This window comes from Gopherus flavomarginatus, chromosome 12 (assembly GCF_025201925.1).
Source record: "Gopherus flavomarginatus isolate rGopFla2 chromosome 12, rGopFla2.mat.asm, whole genome shotgun sequence".
Lineage (NCBI taxonomy): Eukaryota > Metazoa > Chordata > Testudines > Testudinidae > Gopherus > Gopherus flavomarginatus.
This window is the reverse complement of record NC_066628.1, coordinates 30,822,491-30,838,211: the sequence shown is the minus strand read 5'-3', so window position 1 is coordinate 30,838,211 and position 15,721 is coordinate 30,822,491. Positions and strand designations below refer to the sequence as shown.

Genomic DNA, 15,721 nt, shown 5'->3' with positions numbered 1-15,721 from the left:
GGGACGGAGAGAAAGGAAATAGGAATAAATAACTCTGTTGAGAAGAGATTGCCTATTGCTCTTGCTCCTCGATTACACTAAAGGTCTTAAAGGTGATGGGGGACTGACCCCAGAGAACATGCCCTGTGCAGGCCCCTCCCCAGCCAACATAGAGGGCATGTTGGGGGCAGGACAGGGGTGTTCCTTGGAGTACAGTGTAGTAGAGCTACTCTCAGAATGTTTTATGGACAAGTCTTTGAAGGCAGAAAAAGTAAGGGGGTGGCTATTTTAGATTTGATTCTGACTAACCAGGAGGAACTGGTTGAGCATCTCAAAGGGGAAGGCGACAGAGTTCATGATTATAAGGAAAAAAAGGAGCAAGAGCAGCAGAATAAAAACAACTTCAAAAAAACAGACTTCAGCAAACAGGGAATTGGTAGATATGGGTTCATGGGAAAGAAATCTAAGAGAAAAAGGAGTTCAGAGACCTGGCACTTTCTAAAAGACACAAACTTTACAGCAAAACAGCAACCTATCCCAATGCAGAGGAGAGACCGGAAGAACAAGAGACCGATATGACTCCAGGTGGAGCTCTTTAATGACCTGAAAATCAGAAAAGAGTCGTACAAAAAGTAAAAACTAGGACAAATTGCTATGGATGACTATAAAAGAATAGTGCAAGCTTGTAGGGACAAAATCAGAGAGACTAAAGAACAAAATGAATTACAACTAGCAAGAGACATAAAAGGCAATAGAAGCGATTCTGTAAATGCATTAGAAATAAGAGAAGGCTGAAGGAAGGTTTAGGTCTATAACAGGGAAAGAAAGTGAATAACGGATGAAACAGAGAAGGCTGACATGTTTAATGCTTTTTTTGCCTCAGTCTTCACTAAAAAGGTTAATTGTGACCAGATGCTTAACAAAATTAATATTAACAACCAGGGGGAAGGAACACAGGACAGAATAGAGAAAGAACAGATTAAAGAATTATTTAGATAAGTTAGATGTATTCAAATCAACAGGGCCTGATGGATTTCCTGTAGAGTTCTTAAGAAATTAGCTGAAGCAATCTCTGAAGAGAATCATGGAAGAGGTGTGGGGTCCCAGAGGACTGGAAAAGGGCAAATATAGTATCTGTCTTTAAAAAGGGGAGGAGAGGAAGAGCCAGGGAATTTATAGACCAGTCACCCTAACTTTGATATCCAGAAAGATACTGGAACAAACTGTTTAACAACAAATATTTAAGCATCTAGAGAACAATAAGGTGATAAGTAATAGACAACATGGATTTGTCAAGAACAAATCATCCCAAAACACTCTAGTTTCCTTCTTTGACAGGATGACAGACCTAGTGATGGGGGGAAGCAGTAGATGTGATATATCTTGATTTTAATAAGGCTTTTTGACACAGTCCAACATGACATTCTCATAAGCAAACTAGGGAAATGTGGGATAGATGAAATTGGTATAATGTGGGTGCACAATAGATAGAAATACTGTTCTCAAAAAGTAGTTATCAATGGTTCACTCTCAGACTGGGAGGACATATGAACAGGGGTATTGCAGGGGGTGTCTTGGATCTGCCTCTATTCAATATTTTTATTGAATGACGGAATATAGAGTCAACATAAAATTTGTGGATGAAACCAAGCTGAGAGGGGTTGCAAGCACTTTGGAGGATAGGATTAGAATTCAAAATGATCCTGATAAATTGGAGAATTGGTCTGAAAACAATAAGATGAAAATCAATAAAGGCAAGTGCAAAATATTACACTTAGGAAGGAAAAATCAAATACACAACTACCAGATGATAACAGTCTTCAGATATGTTAAGGGTCATTAGAAAGAGGATAATGGTCAACTGTTTTCCATGTCCACTGAAGGTAGGACAAGAAGTAATGGACTTAATCTGTAGCAAGGGAGATTTAAGTTAGATATTAGGAAAATCTTTCTAATTCTCAGGGTAGCTAAATTGTGGAACAGGCTCCCAAGGGAGATTGTGGAATCCCCATCACTGAAGATTTTTAAGAATGGGTTAGACAAAAATCTGTCAGGGATGCTCTGGGTATACTTAATCCTGCTTCAGTGCGGGGGGAAGGACTGGATGACCTCTCAAGGTCCCTTCCACCCCTACTTTTCTATGATTCTGCTTCCAGAGATCCATAAGGGGCTGCTCTCTCTCACCCCGAAAGGCCCTTTGGATATACCTGCAACATACCTTTCCTCTGCGTTTCCATCTGCGACCTCTTGCTGGGATGATGTCCCCTTCTTTAGTTATTCTTGGAATTAGAACGTTGGTCATTTTAGCATAGCTGGGAATGACTCCCCTAGGACATGACCCCTGGAATAAACATCAAAGTACATTGGTGTCATTACTACACAGGCCAAATGTACAGCAAGAGAGGGAATAGAAAGCAGCACTTATTTTCTTCAGTTCAGAACTACATACACTTCTGTGGGCTTGTGTACAGGAAGGCTGAGCTGCATGCACTGGTTTGTTATTGATGAGTTTCTTAAGCACATTGGTCTGCACACACTGATTTGTTCTTGTAGGGTTGCTCCTCGGAGCTGGTACTCACACACCAATTTGTTATTGTAGTGTTGGGCCTTAGACTTGCTGTGCACATGTTTATTTATAGATTCCCAGGAGATATAAATGGGATAGACAGCAAGACACGCAGCCCGAGTTTTCACTGAGATGTGTTTACTTCGAGCTGAGTGTGATGCCTTTATCACCAAGGGCTGTAACTAATGATCAAGGTCATTTTTTCCAAATCAATTCTGATGAAATTTCATTGCTAAATAATGACTAACACTTCTTTATTTGAGAGCAGTTGTCTCACAGCCCTGCCTCCTATTTAAAGATACAGCTCTCCAGTGATGGAATGGTAGATGCATACTACACAATACACAGGAACATGACCTTACCAGAGAGGAAGAAGCATTGCAAAACAGCTGAATTGTTTGTAACCCAAATATTTGTGACTCAACCTGAATCCTCAGCAAGGAAGGGGATTGTATAGATCTTGGCTGCTGGTTAAAGGGTCCCTGGGCTGGAACCTAGTTTAGAGGGTGGGCGTGGGTCCTCCTCCCCGTCCCTAGGAAGAGGCACAGGACTGTTGCAGATGCCAGCTGGCCAGCTGGTCCACTGAGACTTTGATACCATATAGTGACCTAGACGGAGGGCTGAGTCATGAAGGTGGAGCACTGTGAATTAAGGGAGGAGAAACCACTGCAGCAACAGAGTGCCCATTGGCAGAGGGCACCATATGGGAAGAAGGCTGCTATGCCATGCCTGACCAGGAGGAGGTGCTCTTGCAGTGAGTGAACACTGTTACAGGGCCATTCACATTGACAAAACTAGTCGGCTCACACAAAAGGACAATCGTTATTGCAGCTTGGCAAGATGTTCGCTGGAGACTTTAATAAAGCATTGGCCAGTCACTGATCAAATAATATCATACAGTTAGTTGCTCGGGGCCAACATATATTCCAGATATCCCACACAGTGCTTAATTTGTACCAGGACTGAGTCCTGGCACCTCTGGGCTTTGCAGTTCGCAGCCCCGGCACCTCTGGCCTTGCTGCATCAGTTACGAATCAAAAAAAATTGCTTGAACCCTGGCACCTCTTTCATTACAATGTAAGCACTGATCCTACATCATCATGAAGGTCTGTTGATAATGGCTTGTAGGCTGACGTCAACCCTAGAGAATAAGTTGGTCAACAGGCTAGGATACTCACAGGTGTTCTGGCCTAGGGAGGAGCAAGGTGAAAACTACCATCATCAGCCGCCAAGTAGAGGTCTGAGACTGAGAGAAGAGAGGAGGGGATTCGGGGAAAGTATGTCTAGCATCACAGAACACCGTCTTCTCCAGATTGTTAGGTAGTGGCGCTGAAGTCTGCTGTTCAGTCCTTCTAGACTAAGAGGATAGAGACCCACCCCACACCAGGCCCTGGTGGCGGGAGCGTATGTGATGTGTGGGACAGCGGTATGTTTCCGAACCCATGTAGAAGGGGCTGCCAGCCTGTCTGGTTCCTGCCCTGATTCCCTCTGATTGGTGCAGATGGTGGAGGGGGTTGTCACAGCCAGGATTCTTTGTTCCTGGAATTCATGCATATATTTTCAGTTCCCTCCTCCTTGCTTCGGGGGTCAAACAAATCCTACATCCCAAAGTAAATCTCATCCCAAACTGGCCTATTCAGCCAAGATTTGGGGTCACCCCATAAAGATATGTAGGGCTCCCAACCAAACCAGCTAAGGGGGCAGAGCCCCAAACTGTATCTATATCAGCTCGAACTCACCTAATACTCACCTTAGGTTTGCTGAACATATAAACGAACTTTTCATCAAGCCTAGCCTGGGTGTCAGTGTGAAGGGAGTGGGTTTCCGTGCTAATCTCCCTTACACAACATGCACCATGGAGTATAATCCTAAAGTTTATCCTTTCCTGCGATTTGCCGCTATTCTTAACTTAAGCCCTGTGGCAGGACTGCACTTACAGATATAATGCCTTTGGCTTCCCCCTTCAGGACCTTCTGTACATGCCTCTAGCTTTCTCTTTCCACAAAGAGGCTCTCAGCACTCTTATGCTCCTGAGTGGATCTAATTAGACCCACCTGGTCTGGGTTGCCTCAGGGAGTCAGAAGAACAGCTCTGCATCCCCTTACAGGGCCCTAAAATCCAGCACACATTTATGCTCTCATCTGTGACCAAAATCTTTGATACCAATCTTGCTGATAAGTCCCTGCTCAGAAGTAGCAGACTCTGAAAGGATGCGTAAAGGCTTTTCTAACCTTGCCTGGCTCTGGAGAGTGCGGAAGAAGGAAGAATATCATATCATATCATAGAATATTAGGGTTGGAAGGGACCTTAAGAGATCATCTAGTCCAACTCCCTGCTCGAAGCAAGACCAATCCCCAAATGGCCCCCTCAAGAATTGAACTTGCAACCCTGGGTTTAGCACAACATGGTGAAACTGGGAGGAACGTCCTGAGGGCTCTAAGGCCCGTTGGACCCTCCCATCTATTGGCTAGGAGCTTGAGGGGAAAAGGAGCTATAGTGTAGGAGCCAGGTTGGCAGAATGAGAGGCAAAAGCCAAAGCACAGTACCTGCAAGTACACAATCTCTTCCAGGACTAGGCTATGCGACAGATGTTCCTGCTTGACCTCTTTGGCCAGGAAAGCCCAGTGCTGGCTCACAGAAGTGCACCTGTTCAGGCTCTTTGTATCCAGAAACCCTGAGGAATTACAAAGACAAGCTGGTTAACCCCAAGCTATGGTCATATAGCATCGATGTGCCCATGGGACAGCTGTTCTTGGGAAGGAAGAGGGGCCGTACCCAGGATGTACTTGGACAGATGGGTCGGCAGGCAGCGGATGAAGTCCTTGTACTTGTTCACGCTGGAGGCTGACTGGAAAGCTGCAGGGACAATGGTGGGGGCTGGGTCGATTGAAGACATGGAGGATATATCATCATCCGCTGATGCAGCTCTCTCACTATACATGTGCGCCAGGTCTCTGGGCCAGAAGCAGGGTATCTTCCCTTGGACACCTATGCCTGGGGCAGCAGAATCAATAGCATATTAAGGACTCCCAGGAGTGCCTGAGCCTTGTGGTATATTCATAATATCAGTTATTAACTACCAAACCTGCTCACCCTAATTCTCCTTACCCCATAGTTCCCCAGGATATTTTCAGCACTCAGAGTTCTATGATAGCTGAAGGTACATCATGAAGAACAACCCACCCCATCCACTCTTGGGCTTTGAAGTGTCTTAGATAACACCCCACATTGGCTCCTTTTGTTACAGTACCTATTTCACTAAACTGGCTGGTTCCTTCTGATGAGACCCCACTTTCTAGGGCTGTGGAAGAAGTCAGGAAGGATTGAGATGTGGGTCGCAATTGCTCCTGAGATTTCGTGCGTTCCTGTAGCTTGAAGCTGCTTTGGGTCTCAGTCAAGACCACCGTGATTTTGTCTTCCTCGTCCTCTGAAAGAATTGCGCAAACATAGGAGCAATCAAATCAAACAGAGCTAAATCATGGTCACAGAGGTAGAGATGAAAGGGACCTGATAGGTTATCTGCCTCATTCCCCTTGGCTAGTGTAGGATTGGTTTCTTCAGGGTTTTGTCTAGGGTGATTTTAAGGACTTGAACATTTATGTCTCCACCATTTCGCTTGGAAGTCTTTTGCGCAGTAGACCTCATATTAGAAAATTATTTCACCCCATTAATGCCAGTTATACTCATCCCAGGCCACCCTATACAATTCCTCTCTTCCCTGGGTGTTCATCTCTTGCAGACAGTTACCGTGTTCCCACACATATATACCCCATCCAGTTCCTATGGGCTGGCTATGTGAGGGAGTCCTAGTTGCTTGGAGGTAAACCTGGGTCAGGACTCCTTTCAGGACTGAATCCCATCTGGCTCTGTCTGCTCACTGCCAGGGTTGCCTTTCTCCTCCTTCAGCTTGTGCTCTGCTACCGCCCATCACCAATCGCTCCCTGTGCTTGGAGACAGGAAGGATCAGGGAGGGGAAAGTTCTTAGGGGATATAAGTGTTAACCAGAAGGTTTGTGATATAAATACAGCTATGAACAATATCTACAATCAATTATGCTTTGCCCTTCAGCAGTTGTGCCTTGCATTGCTGGCCCAGTCACTTCACCATCTAAGTTGACAAGCAGGCCTAAGGGGAGGATAGTCAGAGCTCAAGCATCAGGGGGCTAGTTGATCACTGCAGGGGGACAGGAAGAAATCCGACCCCCATGTACCCACACATCACAATTGGCAAGGTGCATTATGGGTTTCTTTCCTCCTCCCTCTGAAGCATCAGTATTGCCCACTCCTAGCTACAAGATTCCATATTTGAAGCCACTGAACTAGACCCTCAGCTGCTATATGCTAGTGTTACTCACACCCACTTCATCTGACCTGATGTAACAAATCCTGTGCTTGGAGTTAGTGTGTGGAGAGAGCATTATCAGGAGAAACACAGGCTTTTGGTATTGGGACAAGAAAATAATTCACAGTCAAACTGCAACAATCCAAGCTCCCCAGAGTCTCTTGGTTTCATTTGATGCAGGTGCATATATTTCCAAGCAGCCTGGTACCTCTGTCCCTGCTTCTCACACGCTGAAAAGAACCACTCTGTGCAAACATCAGCTTGTTTCCTGGAGAGGAAGGATCACAAACAAGTCCCAGGGCTAAGCTGCCATAGCCTGGATGAAATGCACAGAGCCTGGGCTCCAGCCCGAGTGGGAACACCTACACTGCTGGTTTTAGTCCCGTAGTATGAGCCCAGTTCAGTTGACCTAGGCTCTGAGACTTGCTGCCGTGGTATTTTTATTTTATTTTTATTCTTTTGCTGTGTAGACATACCCTAAGTCTCTTAATAACCAAATTCAACGAAATGTTAATAATTGCAAAAGCAGTGATGTGCCAGAGAAAAGGTCATCTCTCTGTGACACGTGGCATGGAGAATAGGAAAGCAAAGGAAGGGATTCAAACAATGGGGGGAATCCTGGAAAACCCCATGGCCTTCCAGTCCCAAATTAAGTGATAATAAGTGAAAGCAATTGTCCTTTCAATATCACTAGAAAAGGCAGCAGAAGAGAAACAAACACACACAACACCAGTAAAACTCAGGAGTAGATCTGATTTCACTGGATGTAGCAAAGTTTGCTGCAGAGCTCCTGTTCTATCTAAATTAAAGTTCATGGACCAGATAACCAGCTGGTGTAAATCCAGGGAGCTCCACTAGAATTAATGCAGCTGCACCAATTTACACCACATGAGAGAGGATCTGGCCAGGTATTTGTGGATATTGTGCATTATTTTTATGGTTCTCATATCCTTTACTTTCTTCCCTCTTGACTATGCTCATTGAAAAGTAAAATAAAACCCTATTTGAAAATCTGTCTTATGGTCATTATGCTTCCAAAGTTGTACTTAACTCTAGTAAGAGCATTTGCACCCATAGGTACTACTTATAACTGGTTTTTAAAAACACAAGTAAGCGAATAGCAGCTTTAGGACAGGTTTTGCCACCATTACTCATAGTGAGTTAGTACCATACTCTGCAAGTGGTCTCTGTAAATTCAGTGGATCATATCCTCAGCTGGTGTAAAGTGGCAGACAATGGAATTACACTGATTTACTCCTGCTGAAGATCTGGCCCGATGCGGCTATTTGTACAGTAAAGTATCACACAGTGGTAGGGAATCAGAATCTGGCCCTTTGACTTTATCCTCTCTCCTTGGTTAATCCTGAAAGCCAGGGAAATCAATCTCTCCCTCCACCCAGCATGTCACTCTGTTTACCTGTTTCTCTTTTTGAGCTGGCACTCTGCTCTCTGACCAGGAGGACTCTTACCAGGTTAGCAGCTATAAACAGTAACTTAGGGTTACACATCTGAAGCAAGAGCAGAGTGTAGTTTGCTTTAGTCCAGTAGGAACTGTTTTTGAACCACTTCCAGGTCTCCGACATGGCTTTCTCTAGAGTTACTATATTCAAAGCCCGGTCAGAAGCGGACGTGGTCATGTCTTCTTTGAGGCTGGGGGTGATTCGGGACCGGCTGAAAGTGAAATCCTTCCCTTGGGAGGTCTGCAGGACTTTCTCAGCATAGTTTAGCAAATCCAGGCTGTTGAATCGCTTCACGATCCCCACCAGGAACTTCCTTTGGGAGACATTGCTGGCCCGCAGGAACCACTCTTTGGTAGAGAAGGCCCTCCAAGACAAGACACATGTCTCACAAATTTGGCAAATAGGCACTAAATCTGTTTTCTTCTCACACCGCAGATCAGGAGCACAGTCCAGCCTGTATTCCAGGCTCTCCTGGTCCTTTGAGGTCTCTTTCATCATTTCAGATCCAATTCAGCAAACAGGGCACTGAGCTGGGCAGTGGGAAAAGCAGAGAAACGTAACCTGCTTTCTAATTGTCCGCTTCCATCCTGTGACATTATAAAAATAACACTAAGAAACTGGCTGAACCCTGCGATGGATGAAGTAGCTACATCACACGCTGCTGTTTGTAGAACTCTTGTCTTTTATTGTACAGAACTCCTAGGAGACACAGTTGTTACCGTAAACCTCCTAGAATTTCCATGAACAAAATATCCTAGCAACTACTATACCGTATAGATTGTAATATCCATGATGCACCAGTATCAAGACATTCATGGGATGATATGAAAAATTAGACACTATCTTGAGCTTGGATTTGTACCAAAGGTGTCTAGTTTGCATGTCTTTATTATTAATTATTATTATTACATCAATATTTATGTTTAAGGAAATTCTGCCTCATTATGGGTTTTAAAAATCTGGTTTTATTAGAATTGTTTCAAATACTGGTCCCCACAAAAGTCCCGTAATCCTGGCAATTAGATCCAAAAAAGGAAGATGAGGGGGATTTTTTTCTGCATAGGTTTGATTACTGCAAAAAGTGAAGATACAGGTTGGGGGGGGCATATATCTCATAGAATTATATTCTTGAAGTTTTGTTTTGAAGGCTTTTTATTGGAATTGATGAGTTTTAGCCTCAAACTGGCAGTCCAAAGCATTGTGCACAGGTGACTGTTGTGCCCTCACTTTACAAAGAAAAAAAAAAGAGTTTTGCAGTATAAAGTTTCCTTAATTAAAAAAAAAGGATAATCATTTGAAAACTGTAAATGCATGAAATAGGGATGAGCCTCCTGCCTCCAGAATGAATAAACGCATAAAGCAGTGCTCTCAGATAGTTGAGAAACACATGTGATGGCCCCAAATCAGAAAGCACCTAAACATGTGTTTAAATTTAAATCATGTGAGTAGCCCCGGTGAAGTCAATTTGATCTTGTATTGGTAAAGGACGTGTCTTGAGCTCAACAAGGGGTAAGATGTTAACGAAATCCGGGTTCACTGTTCCAACATTAAACAGTTCAGTGTGGTCCGGGATTTTGTGTCAAGTTATTGCTGGCAAGGCAGCTCCCAGTGTAATGACCACCATTTAAAATATTTTAAACCTTTTATTAAAGACCCAGACAAAGAAGGAAAATCTGTTAAAGTGTTTGAAAGATAAAGTCTTAAGTAAGATTTTCGTTGCAACAATAACCCTTTTTCTCTTTCCCTTTAACTATATAGAGTTTTTATTGGGAGAAACCCATGCTTGGCAGCATTTTCAGTGTTATTAAAGCTTGTATTAATTGCCCTTTTGGCAGGGAAAGAGAAAAGGCTAGTTTGGACGGGCTAGAGCTGTTGTTGTAGGCCAGTCCTGTCTCCTTTTAAGATGAAGCACAAAAGGCAGAGGTGAAAATAAGCTGGTACACCCTGGTACGGCAAGAGATGGTGTGCCGTACTGGGGCCAATTGGCTTCCCCTGGCAGCAATTTAAAGGGCCTGGGGCTCCCAGCAGCAGCTGGAGCCCCGGGCCCTTTAAATTGCCACCAGAGCCCTGCTGCCGGAGCCCTGGGGAAGCGGTGGTGAGGCTCTGGTGGTGATTTAAAGGACCCGGGGCACCTGCCGCAGTTACCACCCCGGGCCCTTTAAATTGTCCCTGAAGCCCTGGGGTAGCGGTGGCAGGTCTCCAGTGGCTATTTAAAGGATCCAGGGCTGCAGCAGCCACTACAACCACAGGCCCTTTAAGTTGTCCCCAGAGCCTGCCAGAGCCCTGGGGTGATGGCTGCGGGGCTCCAGCGGCGATTTAAAGGGCCAAGGGCTCGGCCACTGCTACAGCCTCTGGCCCTTTAACTTGCCGCTGGAGCACCGCTGCTGCTACACCATGGCTCCAGCAGCAGGGCTCTGGGGATGATTTAAAGGGCCCAGGGTAGTAGCAGCAGCCGGAGCCCCGGGCCCTTTAAATCACCTCCCAAGCCCCCAGCTGCTGCTGCTACCCTGAGGCTCCAGCAGCTCAGCTCAGGTGGCGATTTAAAGGGCTCGGGGCTCCTACTGTTGCTACCCTCTGGGGCCCTTTAAATCACCTCCCGAGCCCCGCTGCTGGAGCCCTGGGGTAGCGACGGTGGGGCTTTGGTGGTGATTTAAAGGGCCAGGGGCTTCTGGCTGCCACTACTGCAGCAGAACCCCGAGCCCTTTAAAACTCTGCCAGAGGCTGGGGCCCCCTCCAATGGTGATTTAAAGTGTCCGGGACTCCGTTGTGGTAGCAGCAGCTGGAGCCTTGAGTGCTTTAAATCACCACTGGGACTCCCAGCCACTTCTGCAGCTGGTAGCTCTGGGGGTGATTTAAAGGGCCTCTGCAGCTGGTAGCTCTGGGGGTTATTTAAAGGGCTTGAGGCTTCCAGCTGCTGTTACCACAGGCCCAGGCCCTTTAAATCCTGATTTAAAGCACCTAGGGATTTAAAGGCCCTGCCTCTTCTGGTAGAGGCCACACCTCTTCTAGTAGAGGCCCCACCCCCTCCTAAGGACTCTGGAGTACCAGTAAGTCCTTTAAGTTAATTTCACCCCTGACAAAAGAGGAGAGAAAAGAACATCAGTGAGAGAAAAGGCAGCTTCTGTGTCTGGTGCTGACTTTCGCTTGCAGCCTTGCTGCTGGAGAAACACAGGCCCAGCACGTGGTCTCATCGGCAGCTCCAAGACCTGGCAAACTTGTAGCAGAGTCGGGCTGTTTAAAGCCTTGCTTTTAGCTGTCTTTGTGCCCACAGGCTTACAGCAGTGTTGCAAAAGATGGAGTTGTCTTGGCTCTCTCAGCTGAAGCCTTATTAGACAAAGGCAGAAGGAGAAAGATAAGGAGGAGGAGAAAGACAATGACACAGTAGAGAGCGGGTGACAGCAGGAGCCCAGAGCTCACATTCCAGGTATGGTTCTGGATTTAGTCAAAACTGGTGTAGGTGGTGATGTCATTTGGATCCCTCTCTCTGGCCTAGTCTGGTCAAGAGGCCTTTTCGGACCAGGATAATGAAGGCCTAATGGCGGATCTTGGGGTCCCAGGAGATGGATGGGCTGGCAGCCATGATGATAAAGTTTGCCCCTTCCCGTCCACCCATCCTCCTGTTCCCATTTTAGGGACCCCAAGACTAACAATATCCAAGAGGGGGCAGCACCCTCATTCCATTAGAATTAACCAATCAACACATATTTCTGTTATTTCAACTACAAACTTTCCCTCCCATTTTTATAGTTGTTTAGATCATTATCATTCCAACCTCTGACTTCTGCAGATTCCAAGGCTGAAAGGACCATTGTGATCATGTAGTCTGACCTCCTGTGTAACGCAGGCCTAGAACTTCCCCAAAGTAATTCCCAGAGCAGAGCTTTCAGAAAAAAATCCAGTCTTGATTTAAAAATGGTCAGTGATGGAGAATCCACGACAGTCAATTGTTCTAGTGGTTAATTACTGTCAGTATATATCCCTTATTTCCAGTCTGAATGTGTTTAGCTTCAGCTTTACCAGGAGCCTTGGAAGACCCATTATTACAGCTCTTTTAACTGAGTTCAGTTTGCACTAACCTGTTGGTCTCTAGTTGTTGCTTAATTTCACAAACATTTGCATGTAGCAGACTATGTTATGGAACCTGTTCCCTTGAATAACTTAAAGCAGCGTTTCTTAAAGGATGGGTCACGACGCCGGGGAGGAGGGTGTCACAAAATGCAACCAGCGGAGTCACAAGGCTTTGAACATTGTATTATAAAGCAAAGAGAGTCTTGCTGCTCCTCTGCGGGCCTAAGGTTGCCAACTTTCTGGCCTAACAAAACTGAACAGTCTTGCCCCGTCTCTTCTCCGAGGCCCCACCCCGCTCACTCCATCACCACCACCCCCTGTCACTCACTCACCCCTATCCTCACTCACTCATTTTCACCGGGCTGGGGAAGGTCCCTTTTCAACCCAGTGTTCGGCTGAAAACTGGACACCTGGCAACCCGCGAGTCCCCGTGTATCCTTATCCTACATGATCAAGTAAATCTTTACCGTAAAGATAAGGAAGTTCTGAACATTTTTCACTTCAAATAAGGACGTGCCAACCTGGAAAGGCTGAGAAACACTGACTTAGAATACAGGTTTCTGCACAATAGGGACAACTCTTGTGTTTAAAGTTAAGCACATGCTTAAATGCTTTGCTGAATTGGGACTTAAGAGAGTAAATGTATTTGTGATGTTTACTGATTTAAGTTATGTTTCAGAAAGTGGAGTGTCACAAGCAGCCCCTACTAACTGCTCTGTGGCATGGTTAAGCTAGCCAGGTGTCTTCTAACGATCAGCTCTGTCCAGCCTTTCCTACGTGTGCTACCAGACTTAGTCCCCTCTACTGCTCTCTAAAGTACTCCCCTAGGTGCAGCCAACATCTCTCCTTGTAGCTCATGCCACTCTATCACTGCTGCTATCTCAATGGCCGCCCCAGCACACATAGCCCTGGCCCATTGTCCTGCATGGATTTTCTCCCCTGGGTTAGATTTCGCTCTCCTTCCACCCTTAGGGTACGTCTACACTTGGAGCTGGGGGTGTAATTCCGAGCACAAGACAAGGAGACCTACCCGTGCTAGCTCTGATCCAGCAGCACAAACCATGGGAGAGGCTAGCTGCCCCACGTACGTGCCATGGGGATGTTACAATACTCAGGGTGACTAGCCCCTCCTACCACTCACATCACCCTGAGTACACTGTTGTTAGCACACTAGCCTGATCTGGGCTCATGCGAGTATGGCTCCTTGAGCTAGACTTTCCCTCGTGGCTGGGAGCCTGACACTTTCCATCCCAGGCAGGGGTGAGTCATGAGGAAAATAGGGTTTGGTACACTGTCAGGCTACCTCAGATTTGAGAGCTGAGATCCATATCGGCCTGGGGATCCAGTAAGTATGACGTATTGCATGCAACTTGTGTCAGTTGCAATTTGTTTCACATGTATTTCACTTTTAAATGGAGGGAAGTCCCCCTTCTTGCTGCAGAGACAGCTGCTATTTTGTTCTCAGTGATGCAGATTGTTACAAAAGACACACCCACACAGTGTGCTAATGCTCTCATTGAGACTTTATTTTTGTTCTTTCTTTCTTACTGCATTGTTCCTTAAAGTAAAATAAAGGGTCATTCTGGCTCAAGTGCTGGGCATGCTTTTAGTGGAAGGCATCCGGGGCCTGAGCAGGCTACCTTCTGAGTCCCCAGCCTCTGCTGCCCAGGAGATCCTGTCTCCCCTGACTGGTGGGGGAGCAAGTGTCCTAAACTGGTCGAGATGGGGAGAAGTGTGTCTCCCCTGGGTGACTGTGGGGATTCACACGGAGAACAGATCTTCAAGCTCCCTCCCAGTACAGGCTCTTCAGCTTCCAGGCTGGAGCTGAGAAGGCAGGGACGCTGCGGTGTCTCAGTGTATCAGCAGCTTGGCCTCACCTCCCTGCACTGCTGGAGCAGCTGGACAGTTGGCATGTGTGAAGGAACTGTGTGCTGCATCCTCCATGTGCTCCTACCAAGGCAGGAGTTCTCTTTGCAGGAGCTGCTGCAGGAGCAGCCCCAAGGAGAGAACCTGTTACACGGCCTGCACCAGCAACAGCCAGTTCATTCCCACCCACCGAGAAGCCAGAACATTACAACTAGCAGGGCCACCCTTAGCATTCTGGGGCTCCCCCATCACTCTCTCCCTCCTGACTGCAGTGATCTACCTGCCACAGAGCACAGGGCCGTTGTGAGGATCGCACGGAGGCTCAGCGCAGCGATCCAGTGGGGCACACCTCACACTTAACGGAGGCATTTAACAGTGTGTGGGTCAGAGCAAAAGCCCTCAGCTCCTGCTGCAGAAGGGGGACTCCAGACACTTGTTCCTTTCAGCACCAGTGACCAGTTTGCAGTAGGGACGGTCCCAGGTTTCTTCAGGATAAAGCCCTTGAGATTCTCCTTCTTGGGACCAAATATTTTCTGTGCTCCAAAGGGAAATGTGTGAGCTCCCTCCCCTGCCATCTAGGTCTGCTCCTGGGAGCTGATGAGTGTATCCTGTTGTAATCCACATGTGATGGGTGCATAAACCCTGCACTGGTACTCAAAGAGTTAAGAGGAGCTGGAGGGCCCAATTAGTTTGCCAGGTGACACCCGGAGAGTGTGTGGATTCTATTCATTATCAGACCCAGCTGGGGAGGAGCTGAGGCAAGAGCTCAGGAGAGAAATGGTCTAGTGCTCCTCACTCTCTAGAAAGAGAACCACAGAGAAGCTACACGAGTGGAGTTGTCTCTTGTGATAGGCCCTGAATTAGGAGCAAAATGCCAGGCAGGTGACCCTGGGATTCAGTGTTCTGTAGAGAGCTGGGGAGGATCCAAGAAGGATTAAAAGGGAAGGGGCAGAAGTTGCTTTTGTGTTTTGATTCGGGTTTGAGTTTGGTTGAGAGACTTCAGGGAGAAGCCCTGTGGCCACAGCTCTGAGGGAAGAGAGGGACGCAAAGGGAGCCCTCGAGGGGCAGAAGACAACATATTGATGACCAGTGTCTGTGGCACTGTTTGTTTGGGCTGCTGATACCCTGGAAGGGATGGGACATAACCTGACTTGGCTGGAGGACCAAAACACAAGAAGTGATGGATCACCAGCAGGCCTGAATGGTGTTTAGCTGTGGCACCAGAGGACGGGAGCCTGATATGCCATGCTCATCCACTAGGTGGTTCACCAGCCAGTGATTCACTCTAGGACCGTGGTTTTCAAACTTTTTTTTTCTGGGGACCTAGCTGAAGAAAATTGTTGATGTCCGCAATCCAACAGAGCTGGGGATGAGGGGTTCAGGGTGTGGGAGGGGCTCAGGGCTGGGGCAGAGGGTTGTGGTGAGGGCTTTAGGGTGGGGC

At 46.7% G+C, this 15,721-nt stretch overlaps 1 protein-coding gene across 1 annotated transcript in view; it reads right to left on the bottom strand.

Moving 5' to 3' along the window:
• The window catches only part of FBXW10B (F-box and WD repeat domain containing 10B), a 28,845-nt gene extending 19,848 nt beyond the window's left edge, over positions 1–8,997 (bottom strand). The window contains exons 1-5 of the mRNA XM_050919221.1: positions 8,304–8,997; positions 5,796–5,972; positions 5,321–5,539; positions 5,092–5,219; positions 2,198–2,320 (exon numbers count right to left, since the gene is read on the bottom strand). Of these exons, the coding sequence (XP_050775178.1) occupies positions 2,198–2,320; positions 5,092–5,219; positions 5,321–5,539; positions 5,796–5,972; positions 8,304–8,844 (1,188 nt within the window). The 5' untranslated portion in view covers positions 8,845–8,997. The remainder of the gene's footprint in view (positions 1–2,197; positions 2,321–5,091; positions 5,220–5,320; positions 5,540–5,795; positions 5,973–8,303) is intronic.
• Between the last annotated feature and the right edge of the window lie 6,724 nt (positions 8,998–15,721).